The following is a 26,752-nucleotide window of genomic DNA, read 5'->3' on the forward strand; positions in this document are numbered from 1 at the left end:
TGGCTTTTCAGAAGCGAAGCTCCCTGCGGAGGGAAGAGGCCCCGGACGGGAGCGAGGAGCCCAGGGCCTGGCACAAGCAACAGGGACAGACATGGGCGCTGGCCTCCTCTGGTTCGGAACAGCAAAGGGAGTGGCCGTGGCCGCTCCACGTATTCCCCGGGGCTGGGCCAAAGCCACACGGCTTCGCTCCAGCTTTCCAGGGCACTCCCGAGGCACCTTAGCTTGGGGCCAGGCCCCCTGCCCGCTCCTCCCCGCCCTTCCCCCAGCGTTCGGAGCAGCGTGTCCCGTGACACCGGTGGCAGGACCGGGCCCGTCGGGGGGGATCCCTGAATGTATATTTATTCAACATTATTGTGCAACAAAGTAAAGCAGAGAAATCCTGTTCGTCTTCCCTGGCCGACGCGCGCTCGGAGGCCGCGCCGCTCGGTCCGTGGTTCGCAGGGCGGGCCAAGGCAGTGTCAGGGCACGTGGAGAGTTGAGCCCGCCACGCTGGCCGTTACCGCTCCAGGTCTGAACCTGCCCCCCTCCCACCCCCCGTTCCCCCCACTTCTTGCTCTATATCAGCTTCCTGCTCTGGCTCCTCCACCCCCACCAGTGTCTCCCCCGTAACGCGGGGCTCCGCGCCCCCCGCTGCGCCAGCTCCCCTCGACGGCGCCAGGCGGGGGCGGGGTTTGTGCAAGCAGCTTGCAGGCACCTTGGCACTTTGGCGGTGAGTGGGCGGAAGGCAGAGGCGGCCCCTTGCTCCCTCGGGACGCCGGGGTTCACCCCGCTGGGTTTGGCTTGCTCGACACTTGTTCCCTTTCAAAGAAAAAAGAAAGTGGCAGAAGGGATGCCCCGTGCGCAGAAGAGAGAGCGAAAGGGAAAGGGAGGGGAGTCTCGAAAGTCGGCTCCGGCGGTCGGGGTCTGGGGTATCCGCTCGGGCCCCGGCCAGCAGCTGGCGTGGCGTGACAGGGCGCGGCAGCCCGCTAAGCGATCTCCTTGATCCTGCAGATGTAGTCGTGGAGCGCCTCGGGATCCTGCAGCCCCATGTCCTGGCACACCCACTCCAGGTCCTCCTCGTCGGCGATGGGGATGGAGTTGTAGGCCAGCTCCTCGGAAGGCAGCGTGGCAAAGGTGGTGAACTTCACCCGCTTCCTCTTGGAGGTGGGGGAGTTGAGCGGGTCCTCGCTCTGGTCCCTGGTGGAGCCCCCCGAGGAGCCGTCTCCCCGCCCGTGCACCTGGCTCTGCACGCTGGTCTGCGAGCTGCCGCTGCTGTGGTGGTCCCCGTGGCAGCAGGTCTGGACGTTTTCCAGAGGGTTGCCAGGACTCTCGGGCGCAGGGGAGAGGTCATTCTGGGCCCTCAGGGGCTGCCCGTTGCCCAAGAAGACCCAGTGGTGGGAGTGGTCCATGTTGGTCTGGCCCTCGGGCGGGATGCGCTTGTGCCTATACTTCAGCACAAAGACGATGCAGTTGATGAGGAAGACCAGGATGGCCAAACAGAAGACGCCCAGCAGGGCGTACATGCCGATCTCCAGGTCCGTCAGCCCCCGCGGCACCTGCACGAAGCCCGTGGGGATGGTGGGGAAGTCCTCAGTGGTGTGGGGGATGCTGGGAGCTCCGCTGTCCTGGCTGGGCTCCGGCTTCCTCTCCACATCTGCCCGCAGGGTGGTGCTGGCCGCACTCTCCTCCCTCCCCGAGGTCCCCGGCTTGCTCGGCAGGTGGCCGGCATCCCCATAGTCATAGGTGGGGTCCTCCTCGGAGCTGAAGCGCACCCGCACGCTGGCCAGCGCCGTGAAGAGCACGCTCTTGCGCTTGGTCTTCTGGCAGCTCTCGCAGATGACCAGCTCGGCACGCAGCAGGTCGCCAGCCCCCTCGCCTTCCGCCACCACCAACGGGAAGGCCCGGTCCTGGGTCACCGACACCACTTTCTCGTCCAGGCTGCTCACCACCAGGTTGTAGTCTTTGGGGTCGTAGAGGGAGAGGGGGGCTGTGGTGCCATCACTGTATGAGACCCACATGCTCAGGAGGGCTTCCTGCAAAACAAACACGGGGAATGGGCATCTACCTATCTATCCATCCATCTGTCCCTCCATCGTTCCGTCACCCACGCTCTCCAACCATCCATCGTCCGGCCATCCCCCATGCTCCCCAACCATCTATCCTTCCCTCCATTCCCCATGGTCTCCAACCATTCATCGTCCACCCACCCCTCATGCTCCCCAACCATCCATCCTTCCCTCCATCCCCCATGGTCTCCAACCATCCATCCGTCCCTCCATCCCCATGGTCTCCAACCATCGACCCGTCCCTCTGTCCCCCAAACTCTCCAACCATCCATCCGTCCCTCCATCCCCCATGGTCTCCAACCATCCATCCATCCCTCCATCCCCCATGGTCTCCAACCATCCATTGTCCGCCCACCCCTCATGCTCCCCAACCATCCATCCTTCCCTCCATCCCCCATGGTCTCCAACCATCCATCCGTCCCTCCATCCCCATGGTCTCCAACCATCGACCGGTCTCTCCGTCCCCCAAACTCTCCAACTATCCATCCGTCCCTCCATCCCCCATGGTCTCCAACCATCCACCCGTCCCTCCATCCCCCATGGTCTCCAACCATCCATCCGTTCCCCGTGCTCTTCACCCATCCATCCATCCATCCATCCCCCATTCTGTCCAATCATTCATCCCCCATGCTTTCCAACCCTCCATCCATTCCCCATCCATTCATCCATCCCCCATGCTCTCTATCTATTCTCTCCCCCCCTCCCCCATCCTCTCCATCCCCCATGCTGTTCATCCACCCCTGAATCCATCCATCCCTGAATCCATCCACCATGCTCTCCATGCATCCATCTGACAATCTTTTCAACCATCCATCCATTCCCCATCCTCTGTCTCTCTCCCCAGGTGGGAGTACGGGTTTGAAAGGACTGAGCCATTCAGCAGGCTTATAAAAAGCCCACACAGAGAGCAAGCATTGGTTTCAAATGCCCTCCCCTCTTGCCCCCAGTGCCAACCGGTTACATTCCTCGGGCCCACTTCACCCCAGTGTATCTTTTATTTCAGCGGAAGTCCCATGACACCCGCCCGTCACCATCACTGGCACTGAGTTCTCCGTAAAGAGCGTGAGCTCAGTCGGCCTCTCTCATACCGCACAGAGCCCCTGGTGATCCCGTAGGGGGGCTGCAGCTACACACTGCAATATGGCCAGTGAAGAGCCCCCGGATACTGCACCCTGCAGCCAGCGCTATGCCAAGGCACTGCTGCAAACGATTCCCAGGGCCATGCCTCACCTGGGGGCTCCTAGGCATAGCAGGCAAGTTTGGTACAGATGCAAAGCCCAGTATGCAAATTAGTTAGTGAGCTCATTTGCATGTTTGTAAATAACTTGCATATAATCAATACACCCTGACCCGAGCAGGACACAGAGCTGCTGGAAGCTTGGCAGCTGTGGGTGGGGCAGGAGGCTCCTGGGGTAAGGGGGTGGGTTTCTGGCGGATCTGGGGTCGGTCAGTGGACGGGAACTGGCGGCGTCTGGGGTAGGCAGATGAGTGGGTGCTGAGGGTATCTGGGGTGGGTGGTTTACGGGGCCAGGACTGAACCCCCTCACCTTGTGCTCCCACCATTGGCTGCCCTGGCCCTGCTTGGATCCAGCCAGGGATCAATGAGAGGGGAGCCAGAGAGGCCCCTGGCTTCTGCCGGCAGAGCAGGTCCCACAGTGCCCCTGGCAGCCAGGAAAAGCTGCAGGGTCATCCCTGCAGGCCAGCTGGATGCATGAGGTCTCCAGGAGGGGCTGGGCACTGGGGGAATGAGAGCAATAGGAACTCCCGCCGTTCTACGGGCACTTACAGGAGTGAGCTGCCCCCGAGGCCCGCAGACCGGGGATCCCGCCCCCAGATGGAGCCAGGGCGTCTCCCAGACAGAAATGAGCAGTCCTGACATATCACATGGGATGGGGGTGAATTTCCGCTGGGCTGATGAGATGAGCCCCAACAAAATCATTGCACCCAACAGCCTGCCCCTGAGCGGCACTGAATGCCCCGTCCCTCCTCTGATCGTGTTATTGGCAGGGTGCCTCAGCCAGAGGCCCTCTCAGGGGCAGGACCACATCCAAACGGCAGAGCAGTGAGTACAGGTGTCCACGTGCGGGTGCGGCACTGGGAGACTACAGGCCCCAGCATGCAGTGCTCCATGGAGAGCCAAAGTGCATGCTGGGAGGTGTAGTCCCACACTCTGCGAGCCATGCGGCGTGAGCCCTGTGTTACCTGCTTGGAGAAGTTCAGGGTCTGCTGGGCGGCCGTCTTAGCGATGATGGTGTGGCTGTTGCCGGGGCTGGGATGGAGGGAGAGCGACAGGCTGGACACCACCTGGGCCTTCAGATCGATGATGCTGACCTTCTCGTCCGCCACCGTCAGCACCGTCTCCCCCAGCACTGCCTCCATGAGCGGGGACACCACCTGCAAGAGGGAGCGGTCGGGGAGCAGCCATGATGGCCCAGCCAGTCACCCACCGCCTCTTGGCACCGCCCTGCCAATGCCAATGACGGACCACCCCCTGTGCTGCGAGCTTCCTCACAGCAGTGCCCTGCCAACGCCAATGAGGGACCACCCCCAGTGCTGTGAGCTCCCTCACAGAGACTACCCTGCCAACGCCAATGAGGGACCACCCTCGGTGCTGCGAGCTCCCTCACAGCAGTGCCCTGCTGATGCCAAGGAGGGCGCACCCTTTCCCACAAAGCAGTACTGCAGTTCCCCCCTTCCCCTAGCCTCCTGCTCAGCCAAGAAACATCACTGGCCCCCAGAGCACAGGGGAGCTGACAAAGCGTCCGGCAAGGCCTCAGAGATGACCTCACGGGCACGACCTTTGCCTGCACCGCGCCCAAGCTGCTGTGGCATACGGAGCGGGGTTTCCTGGGGAGCACTGACCCCCCGGCAGCAGCCCTGCTGACCTTGCGACGCTCGGCCCTTTGAAGCCAGTGTCGAAGAAACCAGGAATTTCGCTTAGGAAAGCGTAACCGAGCCTAGGCCCAGAACTAATTACAGCCCGAGCCGCCAGGCCTTGCAGTTAATGGCTGATCCAGCCCGCAGGGGAGGCATGTGCTCAGGAGATAACTTTAAACTGCTCCCACCCCGTCACCCCTCCAGCCCCGGAGGGAGGAAGGAGAGAGGCGGCTGCTTTGCTGAGCTTCAAAGCCAGGATGACATTCACAGCCAGAGCGAGGATCAAAGGCACGGCTTGGCCAGGCAGATGCTGCTTCTGGGGCGCGGGGACCTCAGCGCGATGGGCACCCGCGGCGGGGAGGACGCCCTCGTCAGCACGGCAGAGAATTTGCACATTTATTGCCTCTCTGGGGGACTCCGAGCCCAGGATGCCAACACCCTGCACACGCTCTCTGTGCAACGGACACACCCAGGCCGGCCTCTGGACCGGAAAGCTGCAAAGGGCCCCCGATCCAGACTAGCCCAGCCTGAGGCCTATCCCAGCTGGGCTCCACCATTCCCTTCTGCATACAGCCCCTCGGATGCCTGGTGCCAGCCTGACCTCTCCTTCTGGCCAAGGAGGGGAGGGGGCAGTCTCCATCACAAACCCCGCCCCGGGGGGTCGGCTGCAGGAGGGAGATGCACTCCAGGGCAAGGAGCTTTGGAGCATTTCCCCGCTGACAGCGGCTGGCACCCGGCATCGGCCAATCGGCCCCATGCCCATGGGAGGCTTTTACAGGCAGTGGGTGAAAGGTCCCTCTGCCCCTTTAGCTCTAGGGAGACGGGGAGTGGAACTGACCCTGATCGGGACTTTCCAGCGGGGTCCATGTGCAGAGCCGGGCTGCAGACCTGAGCCCACCTGCAATCAGGGATGGCCACTGTCCTACCTGCAACTAGCCCCAGCTCAGGCAGCCCATGGGGACAGCGGGGCCCCTCTGGGGTTTCCCCAGGCATTGCCACGGGGCGGGCACCTGTCCCTCCCCATGTGAGTTGCTCCATCATGCTGCCAGGGGCCCCTTCCCCATAGCTGTGGGGTGGCCTAGCCATCAGCTGCTGGAGCCTGGTACAGGCCACTCCCCGCCTCCAGTATATAATGGCTGGAGAGAGGAGGGCCAGGAAATAGCCTGACCCCGCACCGGGGGGAAGAGAGGGACTTCCTCCCCTGCTTCATCAGCCGTTAGCTCAACCCCGAGGGACAGAGGCCCCTAGGGAATCCCTGATCACCTCTAGCAAGTGCTTGCCAGCTGGAGTGCCCATGAGCCCAGACACACGGCCCCGGCTTATCCACTCACCCCTGTGCACGCAGGGCTCGTTCCTTCGCTGCCTTCCAGCTCCACAGCCACGTGATTCCCCGTGCCCCGAGGAAAGGGGGTGAGGGGCCCGTACCTTGAAGAGCGTGGTGCCTGGCTCCCGCCCGGCCAGCGTGCTGCTGTCCACCAGCTGGGCCACCCGGGGGTCATCCACCTTCATGAAGTCGCTGACCAGGTCGGTGACCTCCACCAGCCAGTCGGGTCCCAGCATGGTGATGACCTGGTCGGTGCCCTCCGAGGAGGTGGTGTGGAACTGGGTGAAGACCTGCAGGGTGGAGTGCTGGTACTGCAGGGTGCAGCCCCGGTTCTGCTTCCGCTCATCCTCGTCCTCATCATCCTCGCTCTCCCGCACGGACCTGGGGGCACAAGACAGATCAGCCACCCTGCCCTGGCTGGGGCTGCCCCTGCTCTGCAGCTACCGGGTACCAGGGTAATAGAGGCCAGAGACTAGTGAGTGACTCATCGCGGGAATGGGGTACTGGCTAGGTGGCAGTACTGCTGGAAAGGATCTGGAGGCTATCGGGGATCACAAACTGAGCAGGAGCCAACAGCGTGAGGCCGTTGCGAAAAGGGCTGTATTAACCGGAGTGTTGTATGTAATTGTCTCATGCCGCTCAGCGCTGGGGAGGCCTCAGATGGAGCGCTGTGTCCAATTCCGGGCGCTGCACTGTCAGAGAGATGTGATCAAACTGGAGAAAGTCGGGAGGAGAGCCACAAAAATGGTCAAAGGTTTAGAAAACCTGACCTGGGAGGAGAGGTTGACAGAACTGAGTGTGTTCAGATTCTAGAGAAGAAAAGACTTGGGGGCACCTGATAAAAGCCATCAAATATGTAAATAGCTGCTCGAAAGAGGGTGGGGATCATTTGCTCTCCATGCCCACTGAGGTCAGAACAAGCAATCAGCTTAGTTTGCAGCAAAGGAAATTCAGGTTAGATATTAGGAAACACTTTCTATCTCTACGAATATTCAAACTCTGGAACAGGTGACCTAGGCTGGATCCTCGTTGTTGAAGGTTTTACCAACTGGTTGGGCAAACGCCTGTCAGGGATGGTCTAGCCTGTTTACTTGCTCCTGCTTCAGAGCAGAGGGTTTGGATGAAAAGACTTCTTGATTTCCCCTCCTGCCCGACAGATCTATGATTCTCTCGCAGGTGGCTCGCTATATAGGCACGCTCCCTCACGTCCAGCTGTCACTGTGCAGTTCAGCAGCCTCCATGCTCCACCCCAGAAGTAGCTGCAATTCAGCAGTGAGGCCTGTATCTAACTCAAGATGTGCAGTAGCAAACCACCCCCCAGGGGGCAGAAGACCGTGTGGGCAGCTGGCTGACAAAAGGGTTCTGGATGCAGGTGGCCCTGGACGGCAGATCCCATGGCACGTGGCATTTGCTGTTGGAGGGGATGGGGTTAATGTGAAGGGCCAGGGCCAGCTCTATTGGTGCATCCTGAACAAAAGGCCTTGGCCCGCTGTACCCATGGGAGCTGAAAGGGTGTGTAAAGCATGTGCTCTGTATATTAGGTGAATTACGGTAGTTCCTAGGCACCTGTCCTGAACCAGGACCCCCGTTGTGCTGGGCACTGTACATTATTTATTAGATGAATTACGGCAGTGTCCAGGAAAGGAGTGTGTGTGTGTATGTGTGTGTGTGTGTGTGTTCACATGAATACGTGCACCTGGGCCTCCCTGCGGGCACCTGTGTGGTCACATGCACATTCATGACTTGGCCTGTGCTTGTGGGCATCTGGGGGTGAGGGAAGGTGTACCTGGGGGCACGCGTGTACGTGGTACACACATGTGCCTGGATAGGTGCCCATCTGCAGAGGTACGTGTGCGTGTGTATGCGTGTCTTTGTGTGCATCTGTACCTACGTGACCACGTGTGCCCAGAAGTGTGTACCCGCGTGTGTGCATTCGCAGAGGTGGCTGTGTGTGCTTGGGTACATGTCTCTGTGCACACGTGTGTGTATTGCATTGACCCAGGCCCTCTCTCCGCTCAGAGCCTGGCTGAGCTGTGAGCTGTCTGCACAGCTTAGAAACACCCCAGCCAAGGCCGCTCTTCCAGCCCCTTGGAGCTGGGGGCAGCATGAGGGTGCCTGGCAGGGGTGAAAGTAAGTCGAGTGACTTACCGGTACTCTGGGGCCAGCTCTGGCCCCCGGAAGGGGCAGGGCCCAGGGCGGAAAGGCGGGGTTGAGGGGGTCAAAGCCAGCCCCAGCCCACCCTGTAAGGTAAGTGCCCCCCCACCGGGGTAGCAGCAGCAGCCTGGGGCTCCGGGGGCTATTTAGAGGGCCCGGGGCTCCCCTCTTCTACCGCCCTGGCCCTTTAAATAGCCCCCGGAGCCCTAGAGTAGCAGAGGCGAGGCTCTCGCGGCTATTTAAAGGGCCCGGGCAGTAGAAGCAGGGGAGCCCCAGGCCCTTTAAATAGCTGCCGGAGCCCTGCAGCCGCTACCCCAGGGCTCCAGCAGCGGGACTCTCGAGGCAATTTAAAGGGCCTGGGGCCCTTTAAATTGCCCCCTGGGGAAGCCGGGCTGCCCCAGTACGGTGCACCGGCTTACTTTCACCTCTGGTCCCTGGTGACTCAGGCCGCAGGTGCTGGGGTGCCATGCGGGCCGCATGCTGCCCCCTTCGGAAGAGGGGGGGCTTTGTCTCGCTCTGCGGCGCCCTCCAGTGGCCGAGCAGAGAGCCGCCATTGGGCAGCTTGTCCCCTGGCGCAGCCTTTCAGAGCCCAGGGCCTAAGCCTGCTCCGTTACTGCCTGGAGGAGGCCGTCAAGGGGAGCTGGGCTGATTCCCTGCCTGGAGGAGCCTCCAGCCGCAGTAAGCGCAGACCAGCCGGGCCTGATTTCCAAACGGGTGGAGCACCAAGCCAGTGGGAACCGCATTTGTGACTGGCAAAGCCTGACAAGGGCAGAGTCCCCTGCCCCCTGCTCCCGTGGCCGCAAGCGCACCGGCCCGCGGGGCATGAGCTCCCCTCTGGCCCCCCGTGCAGGGGCGCACCTCCTGTCCGGCAGGATGGGCACCCTCCAGCCCTTCACTTGGCTCAGCCTGGGGTCCGAGAGCTCGATGTGCACCGGCAGCTTGGGCACCCACACCGTCATCTCCAGCAGGGCGCTCAGGTGCTCGTAGCTGAAGGTCACCCGGGCGTTCATGGAGCCGCGCGTCTCCTTCCCGCTCACAAAGACGTAGTCGCAGCTGCTGGATACCTGGGGAGGACAGGGAGAGAAGCACCAGCACTGAGCAGCGGGGCCGGTGGCCTGCGGCCACTCCCAGGGCTGCAGGTTGGATCGAGCCCTGCAGCAGCGGGCGCCATCACACCTCCAAGGCGCTGCATTGGCAGCTTGGCTGGAGCCGGGGGGGGGGGGGGGGGCAGACCCCCAACGGCGTGTGGCCTGGGGGGACTACAGCTCCAGCTGGAGCGCGGACGGCTGGGAGCTGTGGTTCCCGGGGGCCGCGGCTCTGCAGACGAAGGCAGCTCCGATCTCGAACACCTGCCAGGCGGGTGCCCTGTTCTCCCCACCCCCCGACACGTTCACCTCCATAGGTCAAATGCTAAATGGAGGAAAAGTAAGGGGCAGTACAGGGATGTTAAACGGCAGGAGTTGTCTTCGGCTCGCCGAGGCCAGGAGCTGGGAAGGACACATCCGCCATACGGCAAAGGCAAACCATCACTAGACTGCCGCTCTCATTATGGGTCAGTCAGAGCAAGAACTGATCATTGTTGGAGCCGCACATTATCTGGCGTCACATCCCGGCCTGCCGGGGAATGAGAGACAGCTGGGCTAAGCGAGGGGACGGCATCCAGCGTGGTACCCAGGTAGCAGCCTCTGTGCAAGGCTGGAACTGGCCACGTGCGGGTCAGCTCACCTGCAGGAACAAAAGGCCGCTGTGCACTGCAACAGCGCCCCCAGTGGTCAGCGAGGGTGTTGCATTAAAGGGGAAGGCGTCTGGAAAGGGGACAGAGCCCTGCCTGGCTTTCGACACTCTGGAGGATTGGGAAACAGGGGTGTGATCCTGCTAGGTAGTGAGCGGCCCCTGGAGGTGCCGACTGCCCCCACATTGGAGGCCTTTGCACCAGCAGTTACCCAATGTGCGTGTGCGATTGTAGCAAACGTGCACACAGCAAGCAAGCAGTTGCACAGATGGTCCAGTGGTGAGAACGGTCTTGGGGAGCTCCAGGCTCTGTCACTGCCTTGCTGTGTGACCACAGGCAAATGCCTGCGCCTCGCTGTGCCTCAGTTTACCCACTGTTAAAATAAAGATAATGCTACTGACTTTCCTTTGTAAAGTGCTTTGAGATCTATTGATCGAGACAATCAGCCTCTGTGATGCCTCCCACCATACTGCCCCTGGAGAGGCTGGAGAGCACCCAAAGCTGGTCAAAACAACCCCCCACCCTTAAATCAAATATTTTCATTCAAAAATGTCTGTTTAAAGTGTTTCCATTTGCGACAAAACATTTATTTAATTTGGCTTTGACTCAAAACGGTCGTTTTATTTTGGCTCTGTCAAAACCCGAAAATGGCCTGAAATTCCAAATGTTCCTCCTTCCCCTTTTCTGACACCGGATGCGACAGGACAAGCTGTGTCTAGATTCTGTTTTGCCTTGTGCTATTCTGCATCTTTTCGAAACTTCTCCAACTGTGTCAAAGTGATGGAGCGTTTACATGACTTGTCCCGGGTCACACGGGGAGATCTAAGAAAACCATCAGCTCCTAAACCCTACTCTTGGGTTACTCTGCCTTACTCTGCACCCAGCCCTGCAGGAAATATCAGAACCAGCTCTATAAAGACAGCTAGCCCTCCGCACCTCTGGGATGCAGCCCCGAGTGGATAAGTCAATTGCATTAGACACGCCGCTTCCGTGTGCCAGTGGCATGTCTTGGAACAATTTATTTAACGGAAGCAATCCCTATTAGCCGTGCATTGTTGCTAATGTATTTACATGGTATCTGCCTTTAAGGTGCTATTCACTGGCACCCCCGTCACCGTCATTAACGTTAATACCTTGAGACGTTTCTGCACCGAATCAATTTTAATCCCATTGTTGTGTCTCCCCCATTCTTTAATTTCCATTTATGCAAATAACATTAGTTAAATGTGCTATAAAACAAATATATCCTGAGGGGGCCGCTTATTACAGACCAATCCAAGCCAATTAAGGAGCTAAGGGAGGAAATTACTAATGGATTGCTCATGTTTCTTCTTAGGGCTGTAAGTCAAGAATGCAACATTGCCTGCCCGTAGGGTGGAGGGAGGATCTCACACCAGCGACTCTGATACCGTTCCAGGTCTCCACACAGCCCGTTTGTCTCTGTGAGTGCAATTCCACACCTGCAAATCATCCAGCCTGCCTTCCTGCACCCGAGATTGACGGCTGACCCATCTGCCTCTGCAGATCAGCTCAGTTGGATGCACTGAGCTTGGTTTGCAGCTTCAGAAAAATATGTGAGCCCGATGACTGACAGGTGCAAAATGCTCTCCACTGAAACAGCAGTGATGGCTGCAAACCAGGTCTGCTTGGGGAGGTCTGCAGAAGGGCTCAGCACCAGGGCCTGGTTTTTTCAAGGACTTGGTGTGCTGGATGCAGGTTGGACACTGAGTGCTCTGGAATATGTGGCCAGGTCACAATAGGATGTGGAGCAAATCTGGCCCTTGTTTAGGTGTCTCAATGGGAGCTGGACTCTTGGAATCTGGCCTGGATTGCGGGCGCTGGGTCCTGGGAGATCCGGCCCCGATCACGGGCGCTGGGACCTGGGGGATCTGGCCCTGATCGTGGGCGCTGAGCCCTTGGGGATCCAGCCCTGATTGCAGGTGCTGAGCCCTGGGGGATCTGGCCCCGATCGCGGGCGCTGAGCCCTGGGGAACCCGGCCCCGGTCGCTGAGCCCTGGGGAATCCGGCTCCGATCGCAGGCGCTGCGGGATCCAGCCATGAGCTCTTTCAACAATCAGACACTATACCCTGAGCAGGCAGCTGTATTGTGGGTGGTGCGGGAGGGCATGAGAAGTGGTATTTAATTTCCCGAGCTCTCCTTGGCCCCGGCATTGACATCAGATAGACACAAGCTCAGCATGTCTGCAAAGACAATCTCAGCTGTGCCGCGGCTGCGTCTGAATAAAGATGAGCTCTGAAATGAATCCCCCGGTGAATGAGCACTCTGGATATTGTGTCGTTGATCACAATAATATGATGGTCTGCTGCTCGCATTACCTTCAGTAATAAATCCACCAGCTCGGCTGGTCTGGGGCCACCAGCTTTTCAATTCACTGAAAGCCACCCGCCCTGTCCCAGTGATGGAGAGGCCCTGTTATAAAGCTACTGTATATTAGCTCTTAAATGTACTGCACTCTATTATGGCCATGCTTGGCGTAACTTGAGCTGAAGGATTCACGTCTAGGCGTTGAGTGCGGGCCTGTCTGGGCAAGAAGCCGATAGCTCCAGCCCCGCTAAGGGCTGCATGGGATGCCAGCTTCACGCTCACCATCTGGAACCCTTTGCAGCTGTCCCCGCTTTGTCCTCCAAGAGCAGCTACAGAGGCACCAGGATTGATGCTACGAAGAGATCCTCTGCGTGTACGGGGCTCCCAGATGGCTGAGGGGAACCCAGAATGGCCTCTGCTCCTCTTTCGGGGCTCAGAGCAATACGCCCTTCTCCACTGAGCATTGCACCCTGTATCTGCACACCCCTGGGGCCTCCATCAGCTTCAGCACATTTCACATCTTCCTTAAAAAGACCCCGTGTTTCTAGCCTTTGTGGCTGCGGAGAAGATCCCGGGGCATGGACACAGGCTTGGGAGGGGGGAAGGTTTTCTGACTCGGCTCACCCAGGTGGGATGTAGGTTCTGGGCGCCTCCCGGAAGGGCCCTCCTCTACCGCTGATTGCGCTGAGTTCATTGGCCCCGTGCAGGATCTGGTCCCAAAGGAGCTGAGCTGAGCCTATGCATGACAGAACCACCAGCACCAGCCCAGGTGGTGATCTTACGCATGGTGCGGGAGACCATCAGTCACCCCCTTTGGCCCAGAATGTCCTTCCTCTGCTCTCAGCACACAGCTGTGAAACCCTCCGGCAAAGTGTGTGCCCCCAACCCCCTCCAGCGGCAGGGCCACATAGAAGATAACAGCCTATTACTGCTACCAGTTCTCTGTTAGCTGAGCTGGTAGAGGACCGTGCCGGGGATCTAAAGATCCCAACCGTTGTTGTTGCTGTTTTCATTTTTAAGCATTAAAAAACCCTGGCTATTACTGTGACTTACACCCCACATTCTTCATAGAAATAGTGTGATATGAATATGGCATGACTGAGATATGTTTTATGCAAGATGGGTCATGTGGAAAAATTGGAAAGAGTCCAGCGGAGGGCAACAAAAATGATTAGGGGACTGGAACACATGACTTACGAGGAGAGGCTGAGGGAACTGGGATTGTTTAGTCTGCGGAAGAGAAGAATGAGGGGGGATTTGATAGCTGCTTTCAACTACCTGAAAGGGGGCTCCAAAGAGGATGGATCTAGACTGTTCTCAGTGATAGCAGATAACAGAACGAGGAGTAATGGTCTCAAGTTGCAGTGGGGGAGGTTTAGATTGGATATTAGGAAAAACTTTTTCACTAGGAGGGTGGTGAAACACTGGAATGCGTTACCTAGGGAGGTGGTGGAATCTCCTTTCTTAGATATTTTTAAGGTCAGGCTTGACAAAGCCCTGGCTGGGATGATTTAGTTGGGGTTGGTCCTGCTTTGAGCAGGGGGTTGGACTAGATGACCTCCTGAGGTCCCTTCCAACCCTGATATTCTATGATTCTATGTAAGGTATCATTGGAAAGGTTCTGATTTACTGAATGTGATTATTCAATTTGTATGCATGTATCATTCCTGTATCTGTCGGTAAGAATATTGACTATGTAACAGTTATAACTGTGTATGTTACTGCCCACCAGACAGTAGGCAATCAGCCTCAATGGGCCATTAGGAAGAACAATAAGATTTGGAAGATACTAATCTCCTGCCTTCCTGAGAAGCTCCCAGGGTTGCTGCTTTGACACTACAGGGTCAGGTGATCGTGTCACCTGGTACTAGACCCCCATCTTGGGCTTTCAGTGTTTTTCCATTAAGAGGGGGTGGGGGTCAGACTGGGAAACAAAAGATTCCCGCCTTATGTAAATTCTATTTAATGCTGGGAAGTAAGGCAATCAGGACTCTTCTCCACTGCCTCCCCGCCCAAGAAGGAAGACCCCTAAAAACACCTGAAGGAAAAGGCAGGGGCTGAGTCCAGGCTGAGACAGAGGTCCAGTCTGCGAAGATAAATAACTGGAACTCTAAGCCACAGAAACTCTGCAATTTACCTAAAACAACATTTAGGGTGAGAAATTATATTTTGTGACCTGTTTCTTGAGTGTATTAATCTTAGTTTGTGTGTTTTGTTTTATTTGCTCCGTAATCTGCTTTGTTCTGTTTGCTATTCCTTATAATCACTTAAAATTTACCTTTTGTAGTTAATAAACGTATTTCTTGTTTATTTCAAAACCCAGTTTGTGCAATTCATATTGGGGGCGGGGAGCAAAAAGTTATGCATATCTCTCTCCACATTGAGGGAGAGGGTGAATTTTTATGAGCTTGCACTGTGCAGATCTTTCTATACAGCGCAAGTCAATATTATTTTGGGTTTATACCCCAAAGGAGGTGTGCACATTCCCCTGGCCATTCCCCTAGCCTAGCTAAATCCTCCCACATAGATTTCAGTCTGTGTCTGCAGCTGGGGGTGGCCTTACCTGTGTGTGCTGGAGAAGGCTTGAGAGCCAAGCATGGCAAGAACAGGGTGAGGAAACCCAGGCTGGTGGAAAGGGCAGGCTCAGTGAGACCCCAGCACATCAGGTGGCACCCCAGGAGCGGGGTTCACCCCATCACAGTTACATACAGCAAAATGTCGTTAAAAGAACATTAAAATTGCACAGACCCCCTGCCTCATTCAGTGCACAGGACAGACGGTGCTCTGCGAAAGAGCAGCTATTCAATAGCTCATTCATCCTCATCATCCCGTGGGTGGCCCCAGGCCTTACCATTCAAACTCTGCTCTGATTGCAGAATGGTTCATTTCCTCCCGGGTTTCTGTGTGGTGCTCTCAATGTAGTCCCTTAATCCTTTCCCAACATTAATGCATTGATCTTCCTGGCCCCCCAATCAGGCTAGGTGCTCTCATTATCTCTGGGGAATTGTGGCACAGAGATGAAGGCCAAAATTGTCAAACACGGCATCTCCTTTTAGGTGCCCAATCTGAGAGGCAGAACGCTGAGTATGTGACAGCACTTCCTATGTTGAGCGCAGAGCTCTCATTGACCTCAGTGGGAGGGCTCACAAAGCAAATCGGACCACAGGGTCTCAGGTTGGGCACCCAAATCAGGAGAAGCAGACAGAGGCTCCCTGTAAAAAGTTTGCTTTAGGTGACTCCTCACACAGGAGCTCTGTGGCAGAAGCAGGGCTAGAATCCAGTTAGCCAGGGTAGCACTCAAATGCCTTCACTAGGAGACTCTCCTTTCTCTTCCTGCAGTCCCTGCCTCGTTCACTGCACTGCCTCCAGCTTCTGCAACAAACGAGGCAGGGCTCCTCCAGATAACAGCCTCCTTGCTGCACAGCCCTGATTCGGTCCCAAGAGCAGGTCCTGTGCACTGAATGAGGCAGGGGACCCGGGGAAAGAAGTTGGCTGCGATCATGGCATTAAAGACTCGATCATAATCCATATGCCCATGGGGGCTGAATTAAGGTTGAACACTTTGCAGCCTTAGTGTTTTTGTAACGCCCCCTTTTTGGGTGTAATATCGCTGTGCCCTCTCTGTGTACACAGCAGTGGCGGCCATGCTCAGCTCCCCTCCACATCTGAATGTTCAATTATTTACAGGAACAGATAGCAGATTCCGCTCTGTAATCTGTGATTTATGTAACAGGTTTATAGCCCTGACACCGTATTCGTACTCCCCAATCTCTCCAGGTAACTGAAAGCTCCTGTGGAACAAATCTCAGCCCACAAACAAAAAATCACTCAGCCAGAGATTGTCAGGAGACGCCTCACGGAAAGCATAAGGCAAAGTTTGTGGGGCCGGAGGTTTGCGCGATCCATTATTCATTGCAGTCCGGTGCCGCGTGCATGTGTCCGCTCCCCCTGGGTGCAGGGACAGTGGGTAAATTAATTTATGAGCAGGAAGGCAGCTCATTAACCAGTTTAAGTGTCTTGGAGTCCATCCTGAAGTGTATTATTGCTACTGTGTTTTATCACGCTGCAGAAACCAGGTCTCCATAAATTACAGGGGGGGGGGGGGGGCTGTGAGTCGCGCAGACGAGAGCTTTATTCTGGGACTCGGGTAAACATTCTCCGATCGCGTCTGTCACGCCCTGTTCCCCAGACTCGCTTGGTGTGAGCTGAGGGGACCGCGTGGGGCTGGAGCACACGGACTGCAGAGTCTGGCTACTCTGGGGGCCCAGGGAACAAGCTAGGCAGCATCCGGGCCTGGGAGCTGCCTCGGAGCCAGGAAGGGAGGTTGGCCCAGTCGTTGCAGTACTTGCCTGGGAGCTGGCCAGCTCCATGCCTGCCTCTGCCACGACTCCCTGCGCAACCCTGAGGGACTCACTTAGCGCCCCTTCTGGGAGACCAGGGTAACAATTCTGCCACGAATCTTGACTGGGGTAAATCACCATAGCCCCATGGGCCAGATCCCCAGCTGGGGGTAAATCACTATAGCTTTATGGGGCCTGATCCCCAGCTGGGGTAAATCACCATAGCCCCATGGGCCAGACCCCCAGCTGGGGTAAATCACCATAGCCCCATGGGTCAGATCCCCAGCTGGGGGTAAATCACTATAGCTTTATGGGGCCAGACCCCCAGCTGGGGGTAAATCACTATAGCTTTATGGGGCCAGACCGCCAGCTGGGGTAAATCACCATAGCCCCATGGGCCAGATCCCCAGCTGGGGGTAAATCACTATAGCTTTATGGGGCCAGACCCCCAGCTGGGGTAAATCACCACAGCTCCATGGGCCAGATCCCCAGCTGGGGGTAAATCACTATAGCTTTATGGGGCCAGACCCCCAGCTGGGGTAAATCACCATAGCCCCATGGGCATGATCCCCAGCTGGGGGTAAATCACTATAGCTTTATGGGGCCAGACCCCCAGCTGGGGTAAATCACCATAGCCCCATGGGCATGATCCCCAGCTGGGGGTAAATCACTATAGCTTTATGGGGCCAGACCCCCAGCTGGGGTAAATCACCATAGCCCCATGGGCCTGATCCCCAGCTGGGGTAAATCACCACAGCTCCATGGGCCAGACCCCCAGCTGGGGTAAATCACCATAGCCCCATGGGCCTGATCCCCAGCTGGGGTAAATCACCATAGTCCCATGGGCCAGACCCCCAACTGCGGTAAATCACCACAGCCCCATGGGCCAGATCCCCACTGGGATAAATCACCATAGCCCCATGGGCCAGATCCCCAACTGGGGTAAATCACCATAGCCCCATGGGACTCCATGGGGCAAATCCCCACCTGGGGTAAATCAGGCATAGCTCCACTGGCTCCTGCCATTCAAATGCCAGCGCAGGATTCCCAGCACCAGCGTTACCCACCCACAACTGAGGCCACCCGACTGACCCCTGGCACTTTCTGCACACACAGCCTGGCCTACAACTCCGTCATGTGCTTTGTGGCTGCCTCCCACACCACTAGAGCGCTGCACCCCAGAGGTGGCTGCATGTCAGCGGGGCTCCGTGCGTGGCGCTTGGGAAGTACTCTGGGAATCCTGCAGCATGAAGGGGGCGCTAGCATTGATCCCCTGCCCGTCGAGCAACGTCCGTCTCCCCCCAAACACACCATGGTGGTGAGCATGCTGCCTGGCGCTGGTATAATGCCAGGGCTAGAAAGAGGGGGCAGGGGATAGATAGATAGATAGATAGATAGATAGATAGATAGATAGATGGAGGGGGTGTATGGGGATAGATAGATAGATAGATAGATAGATAGATAGATAGATAGATAGATAGATAGATAGATAGAGGGGGTGTCTGGGGATAGATAGATAGATAGATAGATAGATAGATTAGATAGAGGGGGTGTCTGGGGATAGATAGATAGATAGATAGATAGATAGATAGATAGATAGATAGATAGATAGATAGAGGGGGTGTCTGGGGATAGATAGATAGATAAATAGATAGATAGATAGATAGATAGATAGATAGATAGATAGATAGATAGATAGAGGGGGTGTATGGGGATATATAGGTAGACAGATAGATGGAGGGGGTGTCTGGGGATAGATAGAAAGATAGAGGGGGTGTCTTGGGATAGATAGATAGATAGATAGATATATAGATAGATAGATAGATAGATAGATAGAGAGATAGATAGATGGGGTTTATGGGGCTGGATAGATAGACAGACAGACTGACAGCTGGCATTGAGATAGCATCTTTGTCATCTATTCCCCCTTATTCCTTCTATCTATTCTCGACCTTCCCTTCCTTGTACCTCTCCCCATGCCCCATTCACGGCCATCAGGCCTAAAAGGCACTATGCAGGTTTTGGTGCTCGCCCCTGTTTAGCGAGTGCAAAGCAAGGCACAGTCGCCAGCCCCCCGCCCCACCTGCCCCTCTCTCCCTTCAGTGCCTGGGAGGCTGCCAGATCTGCAAGCTCCAGGGCCAGCTCTCAGGAGCCCGAGAAGCACAAGTACAGAGCCTTGGCCGTGCGGTGGAAGTTGTGCAATTTGGAGTGTCAGCGTGAGCTGGCTCACTCGAGCCTCTGATCTGGAAGTGAAGCCGCTAATGAGAACTTGCCGTTTCCATTTCAAAGTAACAATATTTTGCCTTATCAGTAATAACTGGCTTGATAAGCTATAGTTACAGCTGCTTCCGACCGCCAGTACATTAGACACTGGACTACTCCCGCGGCCTCCCCTGGGATGGTGACGCTCTCTCCCCGGCAAGTCTTGAAATCAAATACACAGGAGAGGAATGCGGTTCAGGTCCAACCAGCTCGTGGCTCTACCGTGGCCCTGGCGTGAAATGAGTTTGGTGGGCCTCAGTCCAGCCCTCGGTGCGGGCGGGGCCCCGCGGCACCAGCATCAAACTGCACTGAGCGCCGGGATTCTCCAGGAGAACGTGCCGTGTGCAGCGGGCACTGCTTGCCCTGCCCGCCGACCTTACTGGCATTCTCAGGGGCTGGATGAGACTCAGTACGGCCCGGATCAGGACTGGTGGCTGGGAGGCTGGAGGGGGAACGCTGAGGTGGGAGGGCAACTGGGTCATCTTTAGAGTGGGTTTTGTATCACAGCCCAAGGAAGTTAGGTGCCTGACTTCCCTTTGCCAGGCCTCTCCATGCTCAGGACACAGACAAGGGGCAGAACTCCCCAGCATTGGCGCCAAGGTGAGGTCAGTCACTCCCGTTGACCCCACTAATCAATGGGGCCTGGCAGCAGAGGAAAGGCCCCATGGCTCTGCAGCACTGGCCTCCAAAGGTGCATGGAGCTGCCTTCTCATGCCACGGCGGCGCCTCTGTCTGTGTCCAAGCAGTGACGCTTCTTGCTGGGTCAGCCTATTCCACGGCCCCTTAAGCAACTGGGCTCAAAGTCAAAAGCCCCCCTTCTGCGGTGTCCCCTGGGCATCATGATCAAAGCTGCAGGGGGACCAACACTGGAAGTGGAGCAAACATGGGAGCCCCACTCAGCAGGGGGAGCCGGTGAGCTTAGAGTAACAAGTGCTACAGGAAATCCTGGGAGCCTGGGTCCTAATCAATTTGCTGGCAGAAGGACCAGAGAGGACAGTTCCAGGAGAAGCCAGGAAACCCCACGCCAGAGCCCAAGGCTCCAGCACCTCGACCCTGCAGTCGCAGCAATCAAACTGTGAAGCCGTGGCATTTCACATGTCCAGAAGGGTGCCAAGGAGAGGCTGCGTGACTGAGGGAGAGTGACCGCCCCTGCGCTCTGGAGGGGCCCGGGCTCTTCATTTAGCTCACCCGGTTACTAATTACAGCCACGCAGTGAGAAATCTGTCAGCAAGATGAGTTGGTTGGAATAAACGGCCCCAGGATGGTCATAACCCATCTGCCTGGCCTTCTGGCTCCCTCCGCGCTCTGAGGGTCTACACTTGCATTCAGAGGTGATGTTACAGTCAAGTGAAACCGAATTCACAGAGGTTCCCGGGTGCTTGAATGGACTCTCCTAGCCCTGCCCTTCCTTTTGCCCCTGGAGAAGGTGCACAGGGGTCTTGCTTCATCAGGCATGTGGGTTAGCCCAGGGGCTACCAGAAAGTCATGGAGTCTAAGGCCAGAAGGAGCCACCACCACATCCCCTAACACAACCTCCTGTAGCTCCCTGGCCATCAGCAACTGAAACTGGGTCAAAGTATTACAAACCTCAGGAAACTAATGCGATCTACACAATCCCTGCTCCACATGCCTCCTTCTGGCTTCTGCTTCCCTCTCTCCTTCCCCGGTTCTCCTCCCCTCGGGGGGGTCCAGCCGGAGCCCAGCAGACTCCAGGTTTCGGCCATCTTACAAAGGTTCTCCGTAGAGCAAGAACGGAGCCTGGAGCACACGTAACTTCCACCGTGTGCCTGTGATGGCTGCCAGCTCAGCTGCCTTCCTGGGGAGTGGTCCAGGGGCCTCCAGAGCTACAAGCATGAACTGCTGTGGTTGGAGATAGAAGTCCTCTAGCTGGGGCTGTGACAGGTGCATCTCCTGGGTGGATTAGGCCCAGACAGGTACCTTGTACACAATGACCAGGGGGGTAATCAAGGGGACTTAACCGGTGACCAGAGCAAAACAGCGTGGTACCTTCTCACTACTGTATTTGCACCTATTTATTTTGATTTACAAGGACACGAGAAAGTCCAGCTTGGTTCTGCCCTGCCCCGCATGTGTCCCCTTTGTTGCTGGTCCGCTAAGGAAACTGGCAACAAACAGCCACGAGAACAGCGCCCGGACTCTCGCTAGCCACTCGGCTCATAAGCAAAGCAACCTGCCCTGAAATGGGTCTGGGATTTGCTCCAGAAACCTACGCTACAAAAGGGGCAGACGGGGTTGGTCGCTCCTTCTCTGGCTACTCAGATCCCAGAGATGAGTTAGCGCAGGGCGCGGAGCGGACTCCGGCCAAGTAAGGGCCAGATGGGACTTTCGTCTGAAATCTCTCAGGGACAAACTCTGGTGTCGTCACTGCAGGGAAACTCCCCTTGATTTCCCGGGGCTCTTTGCTCCAGGAAAGTTCCCACGCTTCCAGCGCTTGTGTGGGGCTGGGGGCGTGCGCTAGTGGGAGCAGGTGTTTGTGTGTGTATCTTAGTGGGAGTGCGGGTCAGTGTGTTTCTCTGTGCTCCCAAGAGTGGGCATCAGTGGGTATTCCTGCAGGTGTGTTAACTGTGCAAAGTAGCCGGACTTTGTGTGGGTTTGGGGGCGTGTTTGTCTGTGCCAGCCCCAATGGGGGTGTGTGTGAGTGCATGTGAGAAGACGTGCGTTCGCCTTGCTGGAAATGTGTGTGCCTGTGTTAGTGAAGTGCGTGTCAAGGGGCAGTGTGTGTTAGCAGGAGTTAGGGTGACCAGAGAGCAAGTGTAACAAATGGGGACACTTTGTTGCATATATAAGACAAAGCCCCTAATATTGGGGCGTTTGTCACCTAACAGGAGCGTGTGTCCATGTGAGAACGTGTGTGTGACAATGAGAGAGCAGGAACTTGTGTGTGTACATGTGTTAGCAGGAGTGTGTGTCAGAACAAGTGTGTGTGTGTTAGCAGGAATATGCACGGTAGCAGGACAAGTGTATTTCCTGACAGGAAAGTGTGCAAAGGGAGGCATTAGCCAGAGTGTGTGTGTGTTAGTGACAGAGTGTGTTAGTGTGTGTTTGCCAGTATGTGTGTTAGGATGAGTGTGTGTCCATAGGAGTGTGCGTATGTGTCAGTGACTGTGTTAGTATGTGTGTGTGTGTGTATTAGGATGAGTGTGTGTGTTAGCAGGAATGTGTGTGTCCGTGTGTTAGTGACAGGGTGTGTTAGTGTGTGTGTGTTTAGGATGAGTATGTGTGTTAGTAGGAGTGTGTGGATGTGTCAGTGACCGTGTGCTAGGATGAGTGTGTGTTAGTAGCAATGTGTGTGTCCGTGACAGTGTGTTAGTGTGAGTGTGTCAATGGGCGCACAGAGGGGGTATTTAGGGGGCGATCCTTCCACACCCCCTGCGCCTCCAGGGCACCATGCCGGCCTTTGAGTGGGCGCTGGCTGACCCCGGCACCCAGCAATCCCTGTTGATGGGATGCTATGAAAGCAAGAGGCAGCAGGTCAGCAGCCCGAGGACAGGGCAGGGCAGGGGGCACAGGGGCTGCCCGTGCGGGTACGGGGCAATGATCCCGCACAGTTACCGTCACACAGAATTCAGTGACAGCAGAGGTGCCGAGTGCCAGGCTGGCTCCGTGCGGGGGAGCGCGCACACACACACACACACACACGCACACACACACCACACACACACACACGACAGGGACAGGCTGCGAACGCCCTGCCATGCTGCTCGGTTCAGCCAGGAGCTGCTGTGGCTGGTGAGGGTACCTTCACCCCCATGGGTGCTCTGAGGCCGCAGGGGTCACAGCAAAGCAGGAGCGGGCGGATGGGACTGACTGGGAACATAGGGCAGCCGGGACCAAACAAAGAAAACAGGAGCAGATTAGAGAGGCTGGAGCAGGCACTCAGGACGGCACGGCTGGGGGCAGCTGTCCCCACACGGCTGCTGGAATACCTGAGCCTGCAGCCAGCTGAAAAGGGCACGTGGGCCTCAGAGCCAGGGGGCCTTGGAGATGGGATTTGCCCCAAGTGTGCGTTTAGAGCCACCCAGAGACTGGGGCGTCAATGCGGAGACACCGATCTCAGGGCCAGGCAAATCCAGCCCATGTATGGATCCTGCTGGGTTAAACCTCTGCGAGAGAGAGGTGTATGGGGATAGCTAGCCAGTCAGAGCACCGCTTCTGCAGTCCCGGTCTCTCATGTCTATTTCCAGACCCATCCTCCTTCAGAGGTAGGGCTTTAGGGTTAATTGAATATCAATATTTGTGGATGGAGGAGGTGTCTTTCCATCTGGGGGAGGGAAGGGGCTAAATCCATCATTTCTCCACCCCAGCCAACCTTGGCACAACCCAGAGGCCCAATTTGATCCCCATCTCAATACCCACCCCTGCGTCCCTCTGAATCAGACGAGCACTTGAGCTGGATGTTCCCGTCAGGAGGATCATCAATGAAAGGGTTAACTGTAATACTGCTGTGTGACGCGTCATTGTTAGGGTTCAGAATGAACGCCCCATTGCACTGCACGGATGAAGTTCATACCTCTCTGAGCACTTGTTTTGGGCTGTCTGCAGATTCAGGCAGATGTCATCGCGCTGGCTACACACGGGTCACAATCTATAGGTTACCTTTGTGCCTGGAAAAGCTAATGGCACAGGGCCGGTTCCCCGGCGGGTGTTGATCAGCACAGTCTCCCTGCAGCCAACAGAGCTTCGCTGATTGACACCAACTGAGAATCTGGCCCAGAGAGCCCTTCTCCTGACAGCTTAGATCCTGGAGCCCCCTAACGCAGCAAACTCACAGGGCAGGGCAATGGGGAGGTGACCTGCATGGCAGCGTGGGTTCTCTCCCCGCATCAGACGGGGTGTGGCCATTGTCAGGGGAGCCCTTCACCTCCATCCTGCCTGGCCTCATGCTCCTGCCTCGAGGTGGGGCTGGGGCTGGTTGGTCCTACACACAGCTGGAGGGGCTGCATGAAGGGCTTGCCAGTCTGAGCTAATGCTCAGGGCGGATGGCTCCAGGAATCTTTGCCCCCTTCCTGCCCCGCCAGGCCCACCTTGATGATGTCCTCGTTGTTGGACTTGCACTCGACCATGGCCGAGACGTCCGTGATGACACCGGTCATCTCTATGGCGATGACCTTCACTGGGATGGCCACCGTCCGGCCTGTCAGGATGGCTGTGTTGATGATCTCTGTGTCCTGGAAGGCAAAGGGGACTTTGCATTAGTGTCCAGCCCCCATGTTCCTCTCCCCTGCCCTGAGACCCCACTCCAGAGGGGCACTCTACAGCCGGCAAGGTGCAAGGAATGGGCCCCAAATGTGTGCGTGCGTGTCTGCAGGTGACTCAGCGGGGGGGGGCGCTCTCCTCTGGGAGTCAGCCCTGCACCCAGTACCCGGGGCTGCGCCGGGGTTGGGGGCGCTGGGCCCCCCTTTATTTTATAATGCCACGTCCAAGGCAGTCCTGCCCGCTCACGGTCATTGCGCTCGTGATGCCGTCTCAATCCCCTCGCTCTGAGACCACCGGGGCCTCGCAAGCTCTTAAAAACTTCAAAGAACGAGAGCAGTATGGATGGAGGGCAAGTCTAATTGCAAACCGGTTAATTATGCAAACATGGAAATCCGATACAGAAATTAAATTGGCTGCTTCGTAGCCGGGCCTCGCTGGTGGAGGCGAGCCAGCAAAGATAACCTTTCAAGTAAATGAAATGGCAAGGAATCTAATCTGCCTTCCTGGCAGCCTGCGATGTGATTGTCTTTGATGGAGGGATAGCTGGCTCGCTCTCATCCCATGGGCGGTCTCCACGGAGCGGGAGAGTTTCTGGGCACCGGCTCAGCTTCCACCCCCTCCCCCCCGGCCCCAGCACAGACCTACTTTAACTAAGATCTTAAAGTGCAAGAAGAGCCCCCCATCACTCAGTTACCCCAGTTACCAGGGGCAGGACTCTACGGGCAGATCCCACACGCTACTTTCACAACCCATGGAAGCGGCACGTCTACACTGCAATAAAAGACCCATGGCTGGTCCAGGTCAGCTGACTCGGGCTTGGGCTGCAGGGCTATAAAACTGCCGTGTAAATCTTTGGGCTCAGGCTGGAGCTGGGCTCTCAGACCCCAACTGGACGGGAATACCAAGGCCAGACCTTGATCCCAATGACAATCTGGAGTCGCTCCCATAGGATTACTGGTGTAAAAGGGATCCGAACCAACTGGAAACTCCCCTCCTTGTTTTTAACCCTGGGAGGAAGAGTTGTCTAGTGGGTTAGAGCAAAGGACGGGGAGTCAGGACTCCTGGGTTCCACAACTGGTTCTGTGAGCGAATGTGATAGAGGGGTTATAGGAGGGAACTGGGAATAATGACTCCTAGGTTCTGCTCCCAGCCCTGCCGCTGGCTGCTCATGTGTGATCTTCGGAGAAACATGTCACTGCTCTGTGCCTCAGTTTCCCCATCAATTAATGGGGCCATCATCAGAAACCAGTGCAGCAGATGGGGCCCAACCCCTTGAGCTCAGGTGTCTTTGCTGACGGGGATGGCTAAGAGCTGGCTCAGCGTGTCTGCTCCACACGCACCAGCCCCGGCCCCAGCTGTGGGTGGTTACCGCCCCGACAGAACAGCCTGCAGTGCTGGGCTGCTGGGTGAGAGCCTTCCATCTCGTGTCCCCCACCCCACCAGTGAAGGGGACTGATCAGGGGCCCTGGTGGGCTGTGCCCAGCTTCTCTGAGCAGGGATTCAGGGGCTGCTGGGGGCTGGACATGCCTCACGCCCCGCACCACGAGAAAACAGACATCACTGCCCCGGGGGAGGCGTGTGGGTGCCAGTCCCAGGCCCAGCAGTCGGCAGAGGCCAGCTGAGACTCTGCCCCAACCTAGGGCGGGTGCTCACACCAGGCAAGCCCAGTACCGGTGCGGCGCGAGGGTGTGTTACGGGGGCACGCGCCAAGGTGCGTGGTTAGCTTTGTGTGCGTGTCCCCCCTTGGATATTGTGGAGGGAAGAGGTGCGGTGTGGTACAGGTGGGTGTGTATGCAAGAATACGAGGAGGAGAGATGTAAAGTGAGTGAGTGCCGTGGGTTTAGAGCGTGTGAGTGGGGGGAAGCGGTCTGGTTTGCGTGCCGTTGGGGGGGGGTGTGGTGGTGCGGGGTGTGTGCCTGCACATTGGGAACGCAGGGGGCCACCTGGAACCCCGCACAGCCCTGCCCCGGGGGCGGCGGAGGAGCCGTCCAAGCTCACTCACCATGGCCAGGGGCACGATGGCGCGGATGTCCCTCTGAATGACCGTCAGCTCCGTCACCACCCTCTCCAGGTCGGGCGGCGGGTTGCGGCCCCGGTAGTCGATATGCCACATGATGCGCCGCGTCACGGACTGGCTGGTGAAATTCTCCATCTCAAAGTCCAGCTGCATGATCTCGTAGGAGGAGTCCCCGTCCCTGCGAGGAGACAGAGGGCAGCCGCGGTCAGCCGCCGGCCAGGCCTTGCTGGAACACAGGAGGAAACTCAGGCCCCCATGGCATGACCCCAGGGCTGGGGGGGTTTGTCCCTAGCCTTATGGAAAAACCCCACGGAAATAAAGCGAGAGGAAACCAATCAGGCCTTCCAGAAACGGAATGAAGGATCCGAAAATCCTGAAGATCTTCTTTGGCACAACCCGACCGAACTCTTCAGCGGGGAGAGAACTCGCTATTACCCGACAGCACCGTTCTGGTTCCC

The 26,752-nt window shown here is 57.0% G+C and overlaps 1 protein-coding gene across 1 annotated transcript in view; it reads right to left on the minus strand.

Moving 5' to 3' along the window:
* Positions 1-323: 323 nt before the first annotated feature.
* Positions 324-26,752, minus strand: part of TMEM132E (transmembrane protein 132E) — a 227,138-nt gene continuing 200,709 nt past the window's right edge. The window contains exons 4-9 of the mRNA XM_043531357.1: positions 26,280-26,472; positions 24,106-24,249; positions 9,259-9,464; positions 6,348-6,627; positions 4,248-4,439; positions 324-2,012 (exon numbers count right to left, since the gene is read on the minus strand). Of these exons, the coding sequence (XP_043387292.1) occupies positions 966-2,012; positions 4,248-4,439; positions 6,348-6,627; positions 9,259-9,464; positions 24,106-24,249; positions 26,280-26,472 (2,062 nt within the window). The 3' untranslated portion in view covers positions 324-965. The remainder of the gene's footprint in view (positions 2,013-4,247; positions 4,440-6,347; positions 6,628-9,258; positions 9,465-24,105; positions 24,250-26,279; positions 26,473-26,752) is intronic.

Source organism: Chelonia mydas, chromosome 17 (genome assembly GCF_015237465.2).
Source record: "Chelonia mydas isolate rCheMyd1 chromosome 17, rCheMyd1.pri.v2, whole genome shotgun sequence".
In the NCBI taxonomy this organism is placed as follows: domain Eukaryota; kingdom Metazoa; phylum Chordata; order Testudines; family Cheloniidae; genus Chelonia; species Chelonia mydas.